The sequence below is a fragment of the Mercenaria mercenaria genome, chromosome 6, assembly GCF_021730395.1.
Source record: "Mercenaria mercenaria strain notata chromosome 6, MADL_Memer_1, whole genome shotgun sequence".
Classification (NCBI taxonomy): Eukaryota; Metazoa; Mollusca; class Bivalvia; order Venerida; family Veneridae; genus Mercenaria; species Mercenaria mercenaria.
The window spans coordinates 76987541-77010354 of record NC_069366.1 but is presented as its reverse complement, the minus strand read 5'-3'; the positions used below and the strand labels follow the sequence as shown (position 1 = coordinate 77010354).

At 36.0% G+C, this 22814-nt stretch overlaps 1 protein-coding gene across 1 annotated transcript; it reads right to left on the bottom strand.

Moving 5' to 3' along the window:
• Positions 1-2237: 2237 nt before the first annotated feature.
• On the bottom strand, positions 2238-13249 carry LOC128557859 (uncharacterized). Its single transcript, XM_053546372.1, has 5 exons — positions 10728-13249; positions 9610-9708; positions 7951-8138; positions 6959-7035; positions 2238-3147 (listed from the first exon to the last, which is right to left on the bottom strand). The coding sequence occupies exons 1-5, from the start codon at positions 10787-10789 to the stop codon at positions 2872-2874; spliced, it is 702 nt and encodes a 233-aa protein (XP_053402347.1). The 5' UTR covers positions 10790-13249; the 3' UTR covers positions 2238-2871.
• Between the last annotated feature and the right edge of the window lie 9565 nt (positions 13250-22814).

Here is a 22814-nt window from a genome sequence, read left to right as displayed (position 1 = left end):
AACATGTCCGTCTTCTACATGACAATGCCCCCGCTCATACCTCCGCAAAAGTTACGGCGTTTTTGAAGAAAGAAAAAGTAACTGTTTTGCCTCACCCCACGTATTCCCCAGACATTGCCCCATGTGATTTCTTTTTGTTTCCGAAACTGAAATCATTCCTTGCTGGGCGGAAATACCAGTCCCGACAGGCACTTGGATCTGCCATTCATCAGTACCTTATTACTGTGCCTAAATTAGCGTACCGTGACGCCTTCAAGAAGTGGATACATCGGCTGAAACTTTGCATTTCTAGCCACGGGGAGTACTTCGAGGGCATGAAATGAGCCCTTTTGGGCTAACTTGAAATTTGAAGTCTCTAGATAGAAATAAGTAATTCATTTCGAACATCCCTCGTATGGCGACTTTCCAGCATTGATAGCCGAGGAAGACCCTAGTTTCCCCTCCATGCATTATTTTATCACGAGCGGACCCCTTGGTAGAACCACCGACTTTCCGTTAGCCAGCTGGAAGGCATCCTCACATGAAGAATTCAACGCCCCTAGTGAAGCTGGAACCGGGTGAGGCTCGAACCCACATCGGTGAGTTTTGAAGTCAGCGATCTTAACCACTCGGCCACAGAGGCTCCCGAAAAGCAGGTGACAGTTGTATTAATGAAACCCGCCCATATGTCAAAGCTGGGTCTCTTTGCTCAGTTGAAACACACTATATATACTTTATGTTCGTCGGCCTTGATGTGGTTTGTTTTAAAAGCAGGAGGGCATTTAGCTATGATGGTAATTGTCTGGGACAATTATAATGTAAAGACGGTCAATGGGACGTTGAATAAATGCGACTATGAAACACTGTTCTCAATAAACATGTCTACATACATTAAATAAGAATTTGAACAGAAAGTATAGCAAAATTATTGACTTTATAAAATTTGATGAATTAAATTAATTTTATTTATTAATATATTTCAAGAGATTTTATTGCGACTGCGTTTTGAGATAGTGGGATGGGATTGTTGCTCAGTGGTTCGACCTGATTGACAAATATAGAAAAATAAAGTATTTGTGTTAACGTTTAGAATGATATTTTAAATTTCAGTACCTTAACAATGAAAAACATTTTCTTTCATACACTGGTCTTGTTTACTTTTCTGTATATATTGTTTTTCTAGGTATCAGGTGTCCAAATGACATGTAGGGACTCGAATGTCAAAACAGATACGAACGCAAGGCATAAAGACACTTTAAGTAACAAAAACACAGGTGCTTGATATGGACGTTATGAACAAATGCCCATAGATATGTGAATTACATTGTTCCAAGTCTGGGTCTTGTAATAGATGTCCTGATGGATTATTTGGACTATTCTGTAATATTACTTGCCCGGAAATTGTGAAGGTACGTGCTGATATTATTCTAGATTATTGGTGTGTCACTCTTGTTAACCTGGATTTAATTATAATAAGTGTGAGCGGAAATGCCCTGGAAACAGTTCTGTTCCTGAGACACGTTCTGACATCTGTAAGCATGTACGACCTGTTAATGAGAGAGTCATGCGAAAAACAATGTTCGTTGGAAAATTGTAAGCTTCGCAGATGTAAATATGACGCTTGCCTGAAATGTAAAAGTGGTTTTTGTTGCGACAGGTGTGAACAAATTTGTTCGAATTGTTTGTCTCCTAGGTGCGCCAGAGCTAACGGATGTTGTAGAGAATGTAAAGACGGATTTGGTGGAGAAAAGTGAACGATTCTATTTCAGTGAAGTAGATGTTTGTTTATGCAGAGTAATGCCACTGGTATCGAATGCAAGACTTATTTCCCAGAACTATGGGGCTCATTGTGTGAACAAAGATGTGACGCTAGTTGTCAAGATGGATATATCAAACAATTTGGCAAGTCCGATAAATGTTTGGTTGGATTTTGGGGTCACCGCTATGAAAACCGATGCAAGGAAATGTGTGTAGACTACGACTACAGATCAATGCATACAATGTATGAAATGATATTTGGGTGTTGGCTGTGAAAACCAATGCAACTGGTTATGTTCCATTGGTTGTGAAAGATTCATTGGCAAATGTAATGTCTGCGCGGTTTAAGTGTAACTAATCATGCGCCCTCGCTGGTTCGGCGGTGACTGTAATCGAGTAGTAAATGTGGGTCATGTTCTGCGGGATTTTGTGCCAAAATTTTGAGAACAAATGTCCACTTGACTATTAAGGAAGTTGTGATTTACTAACAGGAATATATCTGAATCATAAAAGTATGTATTGCTATAATAGAATAGAAATTGCAGTGCAGTACAAAAACAGCCTGAAGACCAGTCTGAAAATGCAGTTTGCCAGTGATCAACACCTATTCAAATGTTGTATTTTTCAGACTTGTCTCTACATTTCACTAATTTAAAATAAACTTAGAGAAAGGTAAAATGTGAATCATTCTTTTGTACACATGAAAGCTAAATATACACTCCTTATGATGACTTAATCCATAGGCTGATTTACGTAAGCTAGTCATACATGTATTCAGGATGTACCTTTGATGTCATTTTGTTTAGTGTTTAGAGACATTCGGAAAGTTAGTACATTTAACAATAAGCCGAAGGATTTGTCTTTCACAAGCGACATTCTCTTGAAACAAAAACGGTGTCCTGTGAATGAAGGTTAACACTGCCAATGTAATTGCTATATATCCTCAGTAATGACATCCCATTTCGAGACCAAAGTTAAGGCTCTTACATTGCATGGCTTGTTGTTGAAAGTTGATACTATAGATCCGTATGCTATCATCATGTATACCAAATTGTCATCAGGTTGCTTGTATAACTGGTAACTGAAGTTATTGCGTGTCACAATTCTAAAATCCGTATTGATTCGACAGCACATTTACTTCTTCAAAAGGCTATTTTTGATTTCCCATCTATAGACAGGCTTGTTGTCCTCGTCAAAAAATATTATCATTCTTTGGTCTTGAGCCCCTTTTTTAACACTGTACTTTCTAATTCGAGAAAAATAAATTGTTACCACCACATTATATAGTCCGCCTTTCATATTTTCTTCTGCAATAGTACGCATAGCAAATCTGTAAAGTTTTTCTTCGTTTTCATCAAGTTTTATACCACACAAAGTATTGACAAGATTCTCCGTTGTCAACAGGTTTGCCTGAAATAACAAATTTTACGATATAAATGGATATTCCAGAGAACAATGGTACACTCACAACTTCATTACTGTAGTCATGTTCTAACGGCAATTTAAGAAAACGAACTACAAAATGAAACTAAGAAAAAAATTCTGTTATTTCTATTTAACCTTCTTTTGTTTGATAGTAAGTTGGAAGCTTGTTTAACTCCGAAGCCCGCGTCTTCGAACATTTTAGATCATATAAGAACTTTGACCAAAAAGCTTTCAAGATGCAGTAAAAGAGTGTGCGATAGTTAAACAAACATTTATAAATAGAGATGTGCAAAAGGCTATTTAAATTAAAGGGAATGTGCAACATTTATCAACATCTCCCATTAGAAAGAGCTTGGTGAAAATGGCGAAATAACTGTGAAAATACTATCCATGTAATGAATCCGCAGCCAGTACTGTGACAGTCGTTCTTTCCTCTAAATGATTACAGTATCATATCACCAAAGTATATATAGGAAATTTATGTGTCAATTCATCAAATAATACTTTCAGGAATGTTAACACTCTACATGTTAACCAAGAGTTAAAATGGTAAAGAAAGCTTTCGGTTTGAGGCCACCCAGGTAAAGAATAGACACCAAAACATGCTGAGAACAATAGCGGACTTTGTTGAGCTCAAGAGACCTGTACAGACCTGGAGTGGTTTAAGGTGCAAATGCTCAAAATGCCTAGTAGTTGCTTTTGTTTAAATTATGCTTGCAGTTTTGCATCCCAAATAATGTTGATGCATGCTTTATTATCTATCTGCTGATGTATACCTATCTTAACTTTATTAAGATGTATTTCCTATGCAGTCGCTTTTTGTCTCACTGAGAGATGCCCTTGTCCCTCCGTCCGAGTTTGTCGTTTGACCTACAGCCATCAAACCTCCAGCATGTGAAGTTGAGCACCTGGTGTTTTTATTGGGATTTCACATAACCAGATCAGAGTTATGACCCTTGACTCAAAAATAAGCATAAAAAGGGCTTAAAAGTTTGTGTCGCATGTATTTCAAAACGTATTGGAATAATGTGAAGTTGTGCATCGTAGGTTTTGTTAGAGATTTTACTCAGTATCTTAAAACGTAGAGCCATAAAACATCATAGAAATATTATTTAACATGTGAAGTTGTGCACCTGAGTTTGTTTGGATTTCACTCAGCAAGACCAGAGTTATGGCACTTGAATCAATCAAAAACAAGTGAATGAAGTATTGCCATGCAATACAAAGTCCCCTACTGGAAGGCACCTAATTTTCTCTACTGCAGTATAACATAATGAACTGATATCTGTCAATGATGTATAAACAATATTGTACTACATATACAATATGTTATAACAACACACTTGGATTAAAATGTGCATATATAAAAACCCACAGTTGTTTTCATATTGAATTTTTTTGGCTGATTATAAAAATGTTATCATGTATGTTATTTATAGTAGCAACAAAGGGAAATTAATCTTAAAAGAAAAAAAAAATCTATATAATATAAGTCCACAAGAAACTCTTTACCAGGTAGAGATAGGTCAAAATACACCTAAAAATTTGATGTAACATGCATGCTGTACCACAGAAAAGTGGTCTCGATTTTTCTCTACCGCCAGTAATAAAAAAGTTACAATAAAATCTATTTATAGTAACAACAAAGGGACGTAATTCTAAAAACAAGGGTGCCTCATGGTGGTGAACATTTCGTCCAAGTTACATCAAAATCCCTCCATGCATGAAGAAGAAATGTTCCGTACAAAGTCATTCTTGAATTTGACCTTTGACCTCTAAATATGACCTTGACCTTAGACCTAGGGACCTGGTTCTTGCGCATAACATGTTGTCTCATCCAGGGGAATATTTGTGCCAACTGATATCTAAATCCTGCTTTGCATGACAAAAGTTATAGACCTGACAGGAAAAAAATCCTCTTGACCTTTGATCTCAAAGTGTGACCTTGACCTTTAAGCTAGGGTACTGGGAGTTCCGCATGACACGTCGTCTCATCATGGGGAACATTTATGCCAAGTAATATTGTAATATCTTGATGGGAGTTCTTGATCGGACAGGGAAAAAACCTTATTGACCTTTGTCCTCCAATTGTGACCTTGACCTTTGAGCTAAGGGTCTGGGCTTTCCGCATGACATGTTGTCTCATCATGGGGAACATTTATGCCAAGTAATATTAAAATCCCTTCATGAATGGCAGAGTTATGGTCGGGACAGGAAAAAAACTCTGTTGACCTTTGACCCCCAATTGTGACCTTGATCTTTGAGCTAGGGGTCCGGGATTTGCGCATGACACGTCGTCTCATCATGGGGAACACTTGTGCTAAGTGATATTAAAATCCCTTAATGAATGTCAGAGTTATGGACCGGTCAAGAAACAGACCCTGTTCATGTTATGTTAACATTTGACTGCTAAGTGTGACCTTGACCTTTGAGCTAGGGATATGAAGTTGTGCATGACACATCATCTTATTATGAGGTACATTTGTGCCAAGTAATATTAAAATCCCTTCATGGATGGGAGAGTTATGGACCGGACAGGAAAAAAGCCTTGTTGACCTTTGACCTCCAATTGTGACCTTGACCTTTAAGCTAGGGGTTCAGGTTTTGCGCATGACACATCATCTCATCATGGGAAACATTATTGCCAATTAATACTAAAATCCCTTCATGGATGGGAGAGTTGTGGACCGGACAGGAAAAAAGCCCTGTTGACCTTTGACCTCCAATTGTGACCTTGACCTTTGAGCTAGGGGTCCGGGTTTTGCGCATGACACGTCGTCTCATCATGGGGAACATTTGTGCTAAGTAATATTAAAATCCCTTCATGGATGACAGAGTTATGGACCGGACACGAAATTGCGGACGGACGGACGGACGGACGTTCTAACGAAACGGTCTTTATGTGACTCCCCCATTGTTCTCTCTATTGTTCTAACAGTCACATAAAAAGAAAAATAGTCACATAAACAGAACGGAATGAATGACATCAAAGAGAAAGTACCGTTATGCAGTCACTTAACCATCATTTCGCGGGCACGGACAGACGGACGGACGGAAGTTCTAACGAAACGGTCTTTATGTGACTCCCCCATTGTTCTCTCTATTGTTCTAACAGTCACATAAAAAGAAAAATAGTCACATAAACAGAACGGAATGAATGACATCAAAGAGAAAGTACCGTTATGCAGTCACTTAACCATCATTTCGCGGGCACGGACAGACGGACGGACGGAATGACGGAAAAGTGCATTCCTATAGTCCCCGAAACTGGTTTTAAACCAGTAGGGGACTAATAAGCGTTAAGGCCATAAAAATAGCGTCACAAGTATCTCAAAATGTACTTTACCTGGAGCCATAAAACATTAGATGATTTTTATATAGCATGTGAAGTTGTGCATCTGGTGTTCTGTTTAAGATTTTACCCAAACAGACCAGATACGATTCTTGACTAAGTGAAAAATATACATAAATTGTTTAAAGTGTATGCATATATTTTAAAATATTTCACATAGAGTAATGAAACCATGCCCAGTGACAGGAAGTTGGGGCACCAGTCAAACCATTTCATATTTACATATATTAATTGCGTCATTACCATAAATTGATTGTCTGTTTAGTATTGTTTTGTAAGATAATCTTGTCTCCAAAATGTGATCAAATCAAAAGAATAAATTAATCGTTAATCCATGGACAATCACCCAACCTCGATTCAGTAAATCGTAACCGTATGCCTAATAACTTTGTTTACAACGGGGCACTTCTTTGTAAAATGAGTTAGAAAAAAAAACATTCTGACCTGTTTGCCTCTTTCATGTGATGATGCCATTTCATTCGCAATCTCAGAATCCGTACCATTATTTATATAAAGGCGTTCTGAAATGACAAAAACACATTACTTTGTATTGAATGATAAAGCAGCCATCATAACGATTTATGTAGCACCAAATGTGTAATGAAGTTTGATCAGGCGATCCTTCACTATTTATCAAATGCCTAATCTAGGGTTCAATACATCTGCAGATGCCTCTAAATTATATTCTGGTACGTATAACATGTGTAAAAGTTGAGTTCTGCTCAACCCGGGGCTAGAGGGCGTGGGCGGTAGCTTGCATTTCCACTACCGTCCATGAACAGGCTCAATCAAACCGAGCCTGCAACATTACATTTATGTCGTGTTGGGCGACCTGTGGTTTTCCACTTTTTTATTTTTTTTTAACGGAAAACTGTCGTAACTCGTGCCATTTCTGCAACACACTTCAGGTTTACCGGTATTTATCCTTTCCAGTGAACACAGGCTCACGTTTTTACCCACAAACATGAAATACTAAAATATAGTACTAATATGCTAGAATATTTATCCTAGAAAAGTAAATAAGACTGGTACAGGATTCAGTGTATAATTTGACATTATATTAAAAAAGTATTTAAGGTAACTTGTAATGTTTGTTCATTATACTTCATACCTACTAATGGATAGTTCTACCTAAATATTGTAAGTTTTCCGTATAGATTTAATGTCACTCAATGAGTATTTCATTTGCAAAACTATTTATACTAAAAGAGAAATCAACACCAAATATATTAAAGTAAAATCAATAAAATTGTTTCTGATTCTCCTGAACAAATTTGCTTTTGCGATTATCATCCAAATGCAGCACATTATTCTAGTAGCGGAAGGCTACAAAATGCGTCCATATCGATTACATCTGCACAATTCAATATGTGGCATAATGCATATGCCTGCCATTTTTTAAAATCAAAGTAGACATAAATTACGACATATTTCACCTAAGTTGTTTGCCTGTCTTATCTTTAAATCCAATTCCCTTTCTTTCTTCAACAGTTCGATGCGTGAAGTTACTTGTTGCAGTTCCTTCTCTTTCTTCCTGATTCGCTCTTCGATAAGAGCCTTTGCAGGGTCATTTTGTTCCATAGAGTCGCTCTGGTTTTCGAGATTTTCTCTGTCAGTTGACATTCTGAAATCGGAGCATATGAATAACTCAAGAGGTGCCAATCAGGGAAGCCGAGTATAAGAGCACAATATTACAACTACAGAGGTCTGAGGAGAAAGAGGGGGAGAGGTTTAATTTTCATGTAATTATGACAGGAGGTAACTTAAAACTTTTAGGTTTATACAGTCCATCACATGCAGAAGTAAAATTTATTGCATTGATACACGATAGTATTTTTATTAGCAAAAGGGACATTTTTAGCTCGTATCATTTTTGAAAAAAGTCTACGAGGTATTGTTGTCAACGGCGTTGGTTAACATTTTTGTTAAGGTCCACCTGTTCTCAAAAACTATAAGAGCTACAGCTTTGATACTTTGCACACTTGTTTACCATCATAAGGAAACTATGTAGGCCAAGAACCATAAATCTGATATGCATTTTTTTGAATTATGCCCCTTTTTGTCATAGAAAATTTGAATTTCTTGCTTAAAATGTTTGTTCAGGTCCACCTGTTCTCAAAAACTATAAGTGCTACAGCTTTGAAACTTTGCACACTTATTTATCATCATCAGATGACTGTGTAGGACAAGAACCATAACTCTTATATGCATTTTGTCAGAATTAAGGCCCTTTTTATATTTAGAAATTCTGAACTATACCTCTTTTCTTACATACTGTCCAGCACTTGTAGACGTGCGATGGCATCCGTAGGTGGTGCTGTTTTTAAAAACTTGTTGAAATTGTAACAAAACATGTTTTGTGCTCAATTAGTTTTAAAAGGCTAAACATATTGGCTGACAGCTGGCAGAGACAGAAGATGGGTCCAGGAGGAGGCTGACCCAAAGTTTTTTTTTCATAAAAGTGGTCGTTTTGCTAGTGTAATCGTTCAATCTGCCTGTACACTAAATATTGTCAATCTTAGCTGATTCTGTAGGATGAACTTAAAGAGCAGCAGTCAAGTTCACTTCAGTTTCACGCAGCATGAGCCTTCTAAGCCATGCTATACCTACTTGAAAGAAAATGCACACCGCTGAAGTATGTAGGGCTTCACCTTTTAAGTTATCAATATACTGACTAAAGGTTAGGGTAAGTATTAGATCTACCATGTCAACCTTACTTAAATGGTGTACATACTTAAACGGTGTACATATAGACATAACCTATCTAAAAGGAATAGATATTTCAGTAGTGTTTAGTACCCATACGACTCGTTCACTGGGTATTATATCGATCAAGATTACTGTCAAGTTGGATCAACTAAAAAGCAAGCCGAATAACACTTTTCAAAATTACAAAGCCAATATAGGCTAACAATAATAGACTGCCAAATTAAAGTTATGAAAGGAGAATATCATCTTAAAATAAAATGTAACAGCAAGTAATGTTATGAATACAGTGAGTAGTCTGACAATTAAATAAATCCGCCAGGGAACCCTCGGGTTGTGTCTGAAGAGGCCACCTGTAACACAATTATTGAATTTGTATGAGTTCTTACTTTAAATAAGGTTGTGACAACAGGAGACTTTCTGTAGCAGATTGAAAACTTCTTAGGACCTCTTCTAGGTTTATGACTGAAAATGGCTGCCGGAAACCCCTGTTGTAATAAACAAACAAACTACACGTTGCTGACCCAGATTAAATCATTTCTTAAGTGCTTATGTAAACTGAAAAGAACAATTAGACTGGTTTTAAAAACTCCTACTATCTTAAGGACACCTCAAAATTTCAAATTTCTTTAAAAATAAATGTGTGGTAATATGAACGCCGGTGAATAAAAGTAAAACAATTTATACAACAACAGAATAAGCTGGAATTGTTATACCTCTAATTACCATAAAGAAAAGTCAAAACAATTTCAGCTAGATCTGATCGTTTACCATTAATTTAAACCAACAAGCACGTGTTTTCTATAATATGATCATTAAATAAATATATACTGCACTCAAATTATAGTTTAGTCATGTTTAAATTAATTCAAATACAAAAATTACTTGTCAAATATTTATTGCACAAATGGCGTAATGCTAATAAAGGGGGATAATTGTAACTCACAATCGTACATTCAATAGGCGCGATTTAATGTTTGCATGCATTCATACCGTAAATGCTTAATAGCTGTATTAATTAACAGGCCTACATGCTATAAACACGTATCTGTTGCATTTTTGTACATATTCTCCTGTATCTGCATAATTTTGTAAGTATATACATAATTTCATAGTTTTTAAAATTCATATATCACGGTGGAGAAACGGACACCGAACATAGCCCAGAAGTGATGAGTAAACATACAGATGTGCCATCATTTTTCTTAAACAGAGGTAATATCTTGTTCTATTAACACTTATCTACAGTATCCACATACTAGTATAAAACTAGTGTTTGAACTAATAGCTGACTATGGTATTGCATATATAATATTAGTTACACTGCTTGTTGGTGACAGGATACGGGATATATGCTGTCGCTTCGCTCTCGCCTGATATGGATTTTCGAGACAGCGTATATCCCGTATCCTGTCACCAACAAGCTGTATAACGATCTTATCTTGCCGACTACCCTTTACTTACATGCTATAATCAACACATTTTGTAAATTAACAAAGCTACTTACAGTGCAGACTGGAATCCTACAATCATTTGTTTGGTCATCATGTTTTGATTTACACCAGCCATAAAATGCACAATGACTTGTGTTTTGGTTAAATCACAAAACACAAAAGCTCATTTACACAGGTTATGAACTGGCTTAGATCAGAAACACTAAAAAACTTCTTGTTCCATCCCTTCGAAAGTCACCAGATTTCACGATGTCACAAATGTGTTGATACTTCGGCTTTCATCCCGTTTCCTGTTAAATCATTTATCTCGTTTATCTTGCACGTAGATTAAATGATCATACAACAAACTGCTGAGTAACAAATATGTCAATTCCTTTATTTTACGATGATTTAACTTAAAACAAGATTCCAACGTCCGTGTATCCCATTCAGAGTTATTCCGCTTTTACGGCTAACTTTTGTCAAACTTCATGAGCTTCAACTTAAATAGAATGAAATCGGCAAGAAAACACTAAATTTACTCTCGGAAACGATACGTTCGCTGGAGCTAATAAATAATCTGACTTGATTCAATTACTCCAGCAGTGTAGCAGCCATTTTGTTTTAATCAAACTTCATATCTGAAATATATCAAATACTAGCAGGATATGGAATATATCCTGTCTCCATGTGACGTCTATTGACGTCATAGGTGAAACAATGCAGACATACTGTACTTGTTTGAAACTTTCCTCTGAAAGTGACAACTATTTGGCCAAAATATAAAGTCTTGAGACATGCCTTTCAGAGGAAACAAGTACAGTATATCTGCATTGTTTTACCTATGACACAAAGCAGGTCTTCTGTTTATAAAATTGATGTGTCTACGTGGATTGCTATATACACTTTAATTTTAAAAATGTCTGCGTAATATAAAGCTGGACCACAAGTTCTAATCAAGCAGTGACAGCCATAAAGGGACATAATTGAATAACATTCCATGTAGAGACACAAAAACTTAATGTTACAATTTCTAATTTTGAAGGGGGGATAAATTGTTAACATTCATGTCAGAGTTATGGAACTTGGCTTTGTACAGTGCCTAATGACCATGAAGGCGTGTGTGATGTTTCAACCCAATAAACCTAATAGTTTCTGAGAAAAATACTTAATACGACGACCTGACGTTGAAAATTCTAAGTTAAAAAGGGAGATACTTTTGTTAAAATCTTTGTCAGAGTTATGGAACTTGGTCTGGTACATCGCCTAATGACCACAAAGGCATGTGCGAGGTTTCAACTCAATAAACAGAGTAGTTTCTGAGATAAGGACTTGACATACAAACTTAACGTTGACGCCAACGCCACAGTCGTCATCACCGTCCCGCCGGAAAAGCTACGTCTTAGTCCGCCGTCAATTCCTGAAGTCGCAGGCGAGACAAAAACTGCCCTTCAACACCCTAAATATGCCGTTCGACTATAACATTAAAATTGATTCAACTTAAAACGTCAATATTAATGGAAAATTAGTTCTTTCACATAAAACGGCGGTCATCTTGAAAAAAAGACGCAATATTGGATTTGAAACCAGTCTTTTGTGTCTCAAAAATAGGTTTTGCACACTGAAAACATCTTAAAAGATATCTTTTCCTCAAAATTGACAAAAAAAAAGAACTCTGTTTAGGTCTATTCAAGTAAAAAATCAACTTCCTGTGGCGGCCATCTTGAAAAATGGCCGCCATATTTAATTTTCATGTGCCTAACGGGCTTTTTGAAAGGAGGAGGCTCAGACAAGTACACATGCCAAATTTTGTGCTTGCATCTCAAAATGCAGTATTTTCCCGAATAAATTACTTAATCTGCCCAGCTATGAAAAACGTTCTCTTTCATCTGAGACGATCACCTCGAAGTTCACAGAATTTCGAAAAATATTGTTATTTATATGAAATATTTTGAAGAAATAAAAGTTCTTAATCGTACGACTTTACGAGCAGTGGCCAAACTATTTTTATTGATTAAACTGGCTGTGTAACTTTTAAATTGTTAAAGATATACCCTTATAACTGTTTACCTAGTCTGGCTACCAACTAGATAATCTTTTTTTTTAGAAAAAAAAAATCTTTTATATAATATTCTGACTTCATCAGTCTTGGCTCTGGTTATCTATGTTTTGAGAATAAAAGGGACATAATGATACAAAATTTGTATAGCCTCAGGAGTTATCTCCAGTGAACAAACACAGACTACTGTTTACCCTACTGTAATGGGGATAGCGTATTTTGTACTGGTTGACAAATGTGTACTGACGATAGCATGTGAAAATTGGACGGAAATGCAGTATTCTGATTGATAGTTACACTGTTTATGTACAATGTATGCCTATTTTGAGTGTTTTCATTTACTCGAGTCTTTTGGAATATGTCTCATACTAGTGTTCGAAAGACGTATCACTCTTGAGAGTGGTAAAAACAAATATTTTTTTTTTGCAGATAAACGGCGTACTGTTTTGTAAAAGCAGTTGATAGTAATTAGTATTTTTTTCCCTAGTAAATAACCGTTCATTTTTTTTTAATTTGGAATTTGCCCGCAGCAGTGTTTCCGCCTTCTGCAAGCTTGTTTATAATCCAACGGTTGATACGATGTTTCTTCTTTAAACACAATTTTCGGCATTTCATGGGTATATTTCACAAGGTAGCGGGGACATTCCTAAACCTCTTCCGACTCGCCAATATTCGTGATATCAGACTTAGTAGCATATTTACCAGTCAATCAGACAAGCACAATTAGCATTTTTATGGTGGAAACATATTTGAGGTAATTTATAACCAGTTATTTGGATTTGCTAAAAAGTCAGCTTCACAGATTTTAATATATATACTGTTTTGGATACACTACTATCAGAAAATAAAAATAGCCCCAGTTACGTTATGGTTGCCAGAACTTTTTTAATGTGCCATTCAAATATTTGCTAGTCGAAAGTTGATTCTTGTGAAAGGTTAAATTGTAAACATTGTGGTTTAACTAATCTGTACGACTTCAGTATTGTTTATCCATACTTTAACTGATTTTGAGTGCAAGGAAACTATGTAAGCGGCTTAAATTTTGATGTTAATTATCATAAAAAATTACACTGATAGCTTTTTTAAAGGAATTTTAAAATATGGAAAATTTGCATACGACATCGGGTGTTATTAGAATCTTGGACGGACATTCTAAACTCATCTTTGCTTTCGAAATTCATTAAAAATTGTGGATTTTCTAGTTGAAATTACGGTAGGACCAGACTGCTTAGTTATATACTTATGATAGTAAACAATAGTGTAATTTAAAGCTTGCATGAAAATCTTACAGGGCACTTTTCACGTGCTCGGTCATCAGCTGGCCGCTTACGGATAATTCATTAATTGGCGAGTTTTTGTCATGGTTTTCCACTTTTTAATGGATCAATACCCTTTATCAATATCAACACTTCAATGTTCTCGTTACCTATGCAGTCGCCGTAACACAATTAGTTGATAAAAAAATCGGCGTGAAGTCGGAGACTGTTTCTGCAGCTACCGTTCATAATGGGCGGGGTTAAATATAAACTAGTTTGAACCAGTTTTGACCGGATAATCGTTACACATGGTCAGTTGTTGTTTATTGCAAGCTAAAATCGGGTAAACGACCGGATGTTGATTTTGTAAATCAACAATGACCGGGCTACTGATGCTTTAGATTTATGGTTGCCCGGCGTGCTTCCTTTCGGATTTTTTTGGTAGCCCGATGAAAATTTCTGGTAGCCCGCGGGCTCCGGGAAATTGATTTGTTGGACACTTAGTCACTAAGCCACTCTATGTCTACATTGAATTGTACTGCATATAAGAAACTAAAGAAAGTAACTTAGACTATCAGAACTCCAAATATATGTGTATGCGATATGAACTTAGTTTGACCAGCCATAGGAGAGATCGTGTTTGTATACAAATCCCTTGTATTTTCTATTTTTAGAACTGATAAGACAAATATCGGGTGGGCAGACGCAGAGCGTCCATGTTTTTTTGTAAACAGTTATGTTACAGTGTTTTTTCTAAAAGTTTGGAGCATCGCTACGCCGCTATTAAAATCATATGTCATTTGAAATGGTTATTCTTTTTAAAAAGATATTTAAATGAGAAAATATGAAATCGTAAGCATTTCAAAACTTTTTGAATTTTTAAAATCCATAAATGAGCGAAAAAGTTTAAAAATTAAAAAATCCGATCCCATACATAAACGATGTAAAAAAACATTTGTTTTGCCAACCTATGGAAGCCCTGGAGGGACAATTGATTTCCGTACTTCCCACTTCTGACTTCTTACTTTTGCACTTCTCACTTCCAACTACTGACTTCCTACTTCTAACTTCCGCACTTCTGACTTCTAACTTCCACACTTGTGACTTCCAACTTCCTGACTTTCGACTTCTGATTTCCAACTTCCCAATTCTTACTTCCAACTTCTTGACTTCTTACTTCCTTCTTCTAACTTCTGCACTTCTGACTTCTAACTTCCGCACTTCTGACTTCCAACTTCCTGACTTCTTACTTCCGACTTCCAAAGAGGGAAAGTTGGAAGTCAGAAGTGCGGAAGTTGGAAGTCGGAAGTCAGGAAGTTAGAAGTCAGAAATTTTGAAGTTAGAAGTCAGAAGTGCGGAAGTTAAAAGAGGGAAGTAAGAAGTCAAGAAGTCGGAAGTAAGAAGTGTGGAAGTTGGAAATCAGAAGTTGAAAGTCAGGAAGTTAGAAGTCAGAAGTGCGGAAGTTAGAAGAGGGAAGTAAGAAGTCAGAAAGTCGGAAGTAAGAAGTGTGGAAGTTGGAAATCAGAAGTGGAAAGTCAGGAGGTTAGAAGTCATAAGTGCGGAAGTTAAAAGAGGGAAGTAAGAAGTCAAAAAGTCGGAAGTAAGAAGTGTGGAAGTTGGAAATCAGAAGTCGAAAGTCAGGAAGTTGGAAGATAGAAGTGCGGAAGTTAGAAGTCAGAAGTGCGGAAGTTAGAAGAAGGAAGTAAGAAGTCAAGAAGTCAGAAGTGTGGAAGTTGGAAATCAGAAGTCGAAAGTCAGGAAGTTAGAAATCAGAAGTGTGGAAGTAAGAAGAGGAGTGTGGAAGTGAGAAGTGTGGAAGTTAGAAGTCAGAAGTGCGGAAGTAAGAAGAGGGAAGTAAGAAGTCAAGAAGTCGGAAGTAAGAAGTGTGGAAGTTGGAAATCAGAAGTCGAAAGTCAGGAAGTTAGAAATCAGAAGTGTGGAAGTTAGAAGAGGGAAGTAAGAAGTCAAAAAGTCGGAAGTAAGAAGTGTGAAAGTTGGAAATCAGAAGTCGAAAGTCAGGAAGTTGAAAGTTAGAAGTGCGGAAGTTAGAAGTCAGAAGTGCGGAAGTTAGAAGAAGGAAGTAAGAAGTCAAGAAGTCAGAAGTAAGAAGTGTGGAAGCTGGAAATCAGAAGTCGAAAGTCAGGAAGTTGGAAGTCAGGAGTGTGGAAGTTAGAAGAAGGAAGTGCGGAAGTTAGAAGTAGGAAGTAGGAAGTTAAGAAGTTGAAAGTGAGAAGTGCAAAAGTAAGAAGTCAGAAGTGGGAAGTACGGAAATCAATTGTACTATGGAAGCCCTGGAGGGACAATTAATTTCCGTCCTTCCCACTTCTGACTTCTAACTTTTGCACTTCTCACTTCCAACTTGTTGACTTCCTACTTCCTACTTCTAGCTTCCAACTTCCTGACTTCTTACTTCCGACTTCCAACTTCCACACTTTTTACTTCCGACTTCCAAAGAGGGAAAGTTGGAAGTCGGAAGTGCGGAAGTTGGAAGTCGGATGTCAGGAAATTAGAAGTCAGAAGTGTGGAAGTTAGAAGTCAGAAGTGCGGAAGTTAGAAGAGGGAAGTAAGAAGTCAAGAAGTCGGAAGTAAGATGTGTGGAAGTTGGAAATCAGAAGTCGAAAGTCAGGAAGTTAGAAGTCAGAAGTGCGGAAGTTAGTAGACAGAAGTGCGGAAGTTAGAAGAGGGAAGTAAGAAGTCAAAAAGTCGGAAGTAAGAAGTGTTGAAGTTGGAAATCAGAAGTCGAAAGTCAGGAAGTTGGAAGTCAGAAGTGCGGAAGTTAGAAGTCAGAAGTGCGGAAGTTAGAAGAAGGAAGTAAGAAGTCAAGAAGTCGGAAGTAAGAAGTGTGGAAGTTGGAAATCAGAAGTCGAAAGTCAGGAAGTTGGAAGTCAGGATTTGGAAGTTAGAAGTCAGAAGTGCGGAAGTTAGAAGTAGGTAGTAGGAAGTCAAGAGGTTGGAAGTGAGAAGTGCAAAAGTTAGAAGTCAGAAGTGGGGAAGTTAGAAGAAGGAAATAAGAAGTCAAGAAGTCGGAAGTAAGAAGTGTGGAAGTTGGAAATCAGAAGTCGAAAGTCAGGAAGTTGGAAGTCAGGAGTGTGGAAGTTAGAAGTCAGAAGTGCGGAAGTTAGAAGTAGGTAGTAGGAAGTCAAGAGGTTGGAAGTGAGAAGTGCAAAAGTTAGAAGTCAGAAGTGGGAAGTACGGAAATCAATTGTCCCTCAAGGGCTTCCATACTCCAGGGCTTCCATACCAACCACCAGATAAACAGGTGTTATTGCGTGACGTCACGACGATCTCTCCTATTGCAGATATTGCTCCGAAGGACGAGCATACAGACAAGAGGATGAAAAGATGAGCATATCGAGTGGTCAGATCGGATGTGTGCTAAGTACATAAAGATAAAGAAGCACCTAAAACATTTTCGCTATACAATATAGAAAACGTTAAAACCATAACACTCCGACTTAACGTAGAGGTAAAAGCCGGATGCAATCAAATAAATCGTTACTATCCACATATCCCCTGTGTAGTAATTCATTTGATTCGTCCATCGCCAGTACACCTCCAGATCATCAAATCATGAATGTTTCCGTAACAAAACAAAACAAACAAACAAAAAAAAAGAAAAAAAAAGCACACAACAAAACAACATGTATTGATATCTTACACACGTTTGGATAGTGTGATTACAATAAAATCGTTTGATTCAGTTATTTTATTTTCTATATGTTTTAGCCACTGTTTTAGCAACTGGCTATAGCTCTAAATCAACTACCAAGTTTCAACCTCGTGTCGTTTGAGTTTTCCTTATATTTCTATGTGACCGCATCCCACAAATATATTCTAGACGTGCAAAAAAATAGTCCCATATGTGTGAGTGTGTATGCAACTGAGGACTACTGTTCTAAACAACAAAAACAAGCAGCAGCGGATTCTAGAATAATTATGATATTTATATTCTCATTCGAAATATTCGGAATCACTCCGCTCCAGGGTTAGGGTAAGGGTTTAGGGTTAGGTTTGAAACTGGCCCCGTCCTGGGGCAAACTTAGTTTTACATAGAGTTGTATAGGGAAAACCTTTAGTAATCTTCTGTTGTATAGGAAAAACCTTTAGTAATCTTCTGTTGTATAGGGAAAACCTTTAGTAATCTTCTGTTGTATAGGGAAAACCTTTAATAATCCTCATGTCTTGAACCACAATGCACAGAGCTTTGGCATGTAGCATTGTCTAATGGACCTTTACCAATATTGTTCAATAAATGATGACCGGTCTCTGCACACTGAAATGTTGATTATTCAGGTGTATCGGTTGAAATATCACCCAATAAGCACTAGCTATCAGTCCTTCCAGGGCTTGGATTAATGTTTGAAAACCTACCACCTTATCGAATATTTGTAAGCGATCGTGAAACTTTCAGCGGGACTTGTGTCATTATAAGTGACACATTTCCGTCATAGTCGAATATCGCACAGGATCAAACTATTTGTAATTCTTCTATTTATGATAAGTATATCATTATAACATACAAAAAAAAAAAAGAAAAAGAAAAAGAGATTAAAACTTACCGTGTACCAAACTCTGTTTAGATTTATCACTTTCTGGGCTATATCCGGTGTCCGTTTCCCAGCTGTTTATATGCACACTATAAACTGTATTTACTCGAACGTTACACGCAACTGTTCACACAGATATTGTAAGCATTTTTATTTATGAAACTTTTTTGTATAAGATGTCTTGGTCGGCTCAGTTGAGATAATAACACACTAAAACGTCTGTATTCTACGGAGTCCTATGAGGGCTTATGGCGCGTAAATAAAGTTGAAACGAGAGAATGATGCTAAGATATTTAAAACATCGAAAGTATAGGGACACTACTTGTGGTGGTGAGAAAAAGAAAATAATCTGTACTTCAATACTTATTTAACATATAATTGTTTTGACTTTTCAGCATCGTGATTCCGTCCTTTCGACTTTTGAACATTGTAGTTTCAACATTTGAACATCGTCGTTTCGATATTTCGGACATTAGGACATCATCTTAGATCCGACTTCTCTAGCTTTCTTAGTCATTTTTGTAATCAGCTTTTCTTGAAATTCGATTTATTGAAAATGCCACACGTGCTGCACAATAGTTTGCAATAAAACATTACGTTTACATTTAAACAAGAGAGTCATGATCACTTATTGTCACTTACCTGCAGATTGTTCAGATAAAAACTTCTGTGTTCCCGACATCCATAAACGGACATTAAGCTATTCTGACAGTATCATCTAGCGGCCTGTTTTGTTAACTCATTCAAAAGTGTAATGAATTCTTTCATAAACTTCTTATGACTAACAATTTTGTCTGCACATTTTCCTTTCGGTTGCAGTTGTAATCAAAGTTCTTTTTGCTTCCTTTATTTACTATTTTGCTGCAAATGTCAAATTATGTTGGCATTCCAAAGAATTTTCATGAAATGAAAAGTGTCCCTTTCCACTGGCAGCCATGTTTTTGACAAATCAAGAAGATTTCGGCTATTACTTAATATTCGTCTCTGTGAAATCCTTTGAAATTTCTTGATTACTATTAAACATAAAATCCCAGCAAGCACTGCGTACAAACGCTACTTGTAAACAAGTAAATCAAACCACTCCAACCAAGAGTTACCTGTGTAATGGAAAGATGAAGGGTTTGATAATGAACTGAGCCGCCAATAAGTAAAGGAAATACATGCATGTAAAATATTATCTTCAAACGTAAGGATTTACTTTTTTAGCCTTCTATTTAATCAACTGTTATGTCATAAAATCAATATTTCATCAATTCACGTTTTTTAGATTTCAAGTTTTATTGATTAAGTCATGGCCTTTTAAGGGCATTTGACAACAACAACATAGACAGTAACAAAAGTAATGAAAATGGCAAAAACGGCAATGACGGCATATATTCAAGTGTGACAGCATGAAATATTATTAGTAATTGCATGTTTTCTCAGTGAAGTTTTGGACAATATAATGATGTATAACCAGCAATTTAGCCCGGCTTATAAATCCTAAAATATGGCCGAACCTTGCACATTTTAGTAGAGACTTAAGATAATACATTTCTTAAAGAACAATACCAGAAGATCAATTCTGGATATGGAACACTCGAATCAGTCAACCATGAAAGCCTGGGCAAACTGTTTTATGACGTCATCTTTAGGACTAATGAATTCGAAAAAATAATTTGATCATGTTCAGCAACGTTTAAAATTTTATCGCCCTTTTCGAAATTTCTAATAATCTGGTGACAAAACAATTCAGCTATGTAGAGCTTCTCAAAGTTAAATTATTTTAAGAAATATCAAAGAAAGGTTACTTTTGGAATAATTTGTATGAACAGGGATAAATTATCTAAAACGACGTATCACATTTCTTAAACTTTACATCCTGTTTTCAAACAACGACAAACTTTTTATAAAATAGTGTTATAAAAAAGAGGAAACATGTGTTCATAACTAGATTATATCGCTTTAGAATTGTTCCGACTATAAATGCCTTTTCGGATCATTTTAAACTTGTCCACACATACGGGAGAGACGCCTCATATTTTGCTCATTCTAAATGTTGTATATTTCTTTCTTGTGGATACGAACTAAACCTGGTGTTTATGTAATAATCAATTCATACATAGATCTTAATTTGAATTAAATACTTTTCTATACTTTTGCAGCGATATATTACTTGATATAACATAATGAAAAACAATGTAGAGTGGTTAATTTCATGACTATTTCGCAACAGAGCTAGGCTAAGGGATGGCACATAAAATACTAAGAAAAGCAAACCCTTTCTAATTGTTAAAAAGCAAGAAACGTATATAAACTTAAAGAAGAAATATTCCCTTAAAGAATATTTGTAGAGATAGGTCAGAGATTTTATTAGTACCGCGATGTTGCACACAGCTGTAAACTGTATGACATTTTACATGCACATACCAAATCTTCTAGCGTCCTACTTAGACTTTTTCAAATACCATTCAAATTACTACATGCACATATTTTTACTAATTTAGAAAATTATATTATTATTAAAATGTCAAAATTACAGCTAATTGAAACATGCAATATCAAATACTTTTATTCACATCAATGCCTCAACCCATTTAGAAGCGGCTCAATAAAAATCTTAATATATCTAAGTATCTAGCTCATACTTTATTGTTTATTGTAGACATTTAAAACATTTGTTTAGAACTATAATTTTAAAAGTGGTATGTGAGATAATATTTTGACACGAACTAATGCAAGTTGATCCCGATAAGGTAAAATATCCGGAAAGTAGGTGTGTGTTGTGTGTATGTGTCTGGGTGGGGGAGAAGGGGGATACTCATCCGAATATACTTTTTAACTGATGAATAAAACTGGACATTTGCACATGTTTGAAACGATTTATTTCCTTACTAAATTTCATTTTTGGGGTGTTTTTACCTGTCAGAGATACATTATTCTATTATATAAATTAATGAGAAAAAATGTATGATTGCTTAATATCGTGGCGACTTTGATCTAACATATTTATATCAAACTGCATTTCACCAGTGAGATGATATACTGTGCTAATCTGTCGTAAAAATATTTATGTACTTTTACATATGTCAACAAAGTACATTACAATTTGGACAGACTGCCTCATTAGTATATGTTAAAATTGCTTCTGCATTATAAATGATAAACCTATGTACCATTACTATGACTTTACGTAAAGCTGGAACAATTGCGGTATGGTAAATGTGTATGTTAACGGATGTGACAAATGGAAAACTGCATTGTGACACCAGATTAATACATTTGCTGTAGGGTTCCCGAGAAGTATAACTCCCAAAATATGTAAAATTAGACTGAATATTTCAAATAGTAGTTATAAGATACACATCACCATCGTGGTTTACAGATTTATATTTTTTAAAGCGCTGTGAAGACTACCGCCGTCTGTAAGCTAAACACGTCCATACGTTTCATACCCAGATGCGAACCACTAAACCACAGTCTATTTCTTAATGAAAGGGAGTGTAAGATGAACATAAGCATTTTTACACATCTTAGTACTGTAAAACGATTGCATTTGATGAAATGAAATGAAATAAATAGTTCTACCGAAGTTGATTGGCTTTCCAAAACGGGACTACAAATATAAGAACGTTTGGATGTACGATTGCTTACAGACGTCGCGTCGTCATTCTTTTGTGATTACACCAGACATTAGTCATAAGACACTTTCATGATGTTGCATGCTAGTATAAATATATGCCGTAAGTTGAAAAGTTTATCTACAAAAACAGTTAAAGTAATGCAAAACTGAATCAGCGTAATCAATATTAAAGAAAGACAAATAAAAAATATGCTTTTATGATATAAATAGCAAATTAGCAGTTTCCATTTTGGTATGTACAACATTGACGCGTTCGAAATACGCACCCCTTAACGTTTAAAACACGAATATATTTAGCTGATTTTTATTTTACACTATGGCCATAGACCTTTAGGATAATAGGTCAATAACAACTTTGTAAGACGATAGGTCAATAACAACTCTAAGATTGTGATTAAATTATGTTCTCATGTCAATTTTCTTTCAATCTAAAATATTCATTTGTCACATATAAATATAGTTTGGTTAACATAAGAAATAAATCGCGACTTAGTACTGTTCATTTGAGTATATCGTTAATTACGTTAGTTTGCAAAAATTTAAAGAATGATACACACATCATGCCGTTACAAGAAGAGTAAAACAGCTTTGTTAGATTTATAGAAACATTTCACTTAAAATATCACACCCATGTCTTTATATAAATCACACTGTTAAAAATATCGCATTTTAATTAG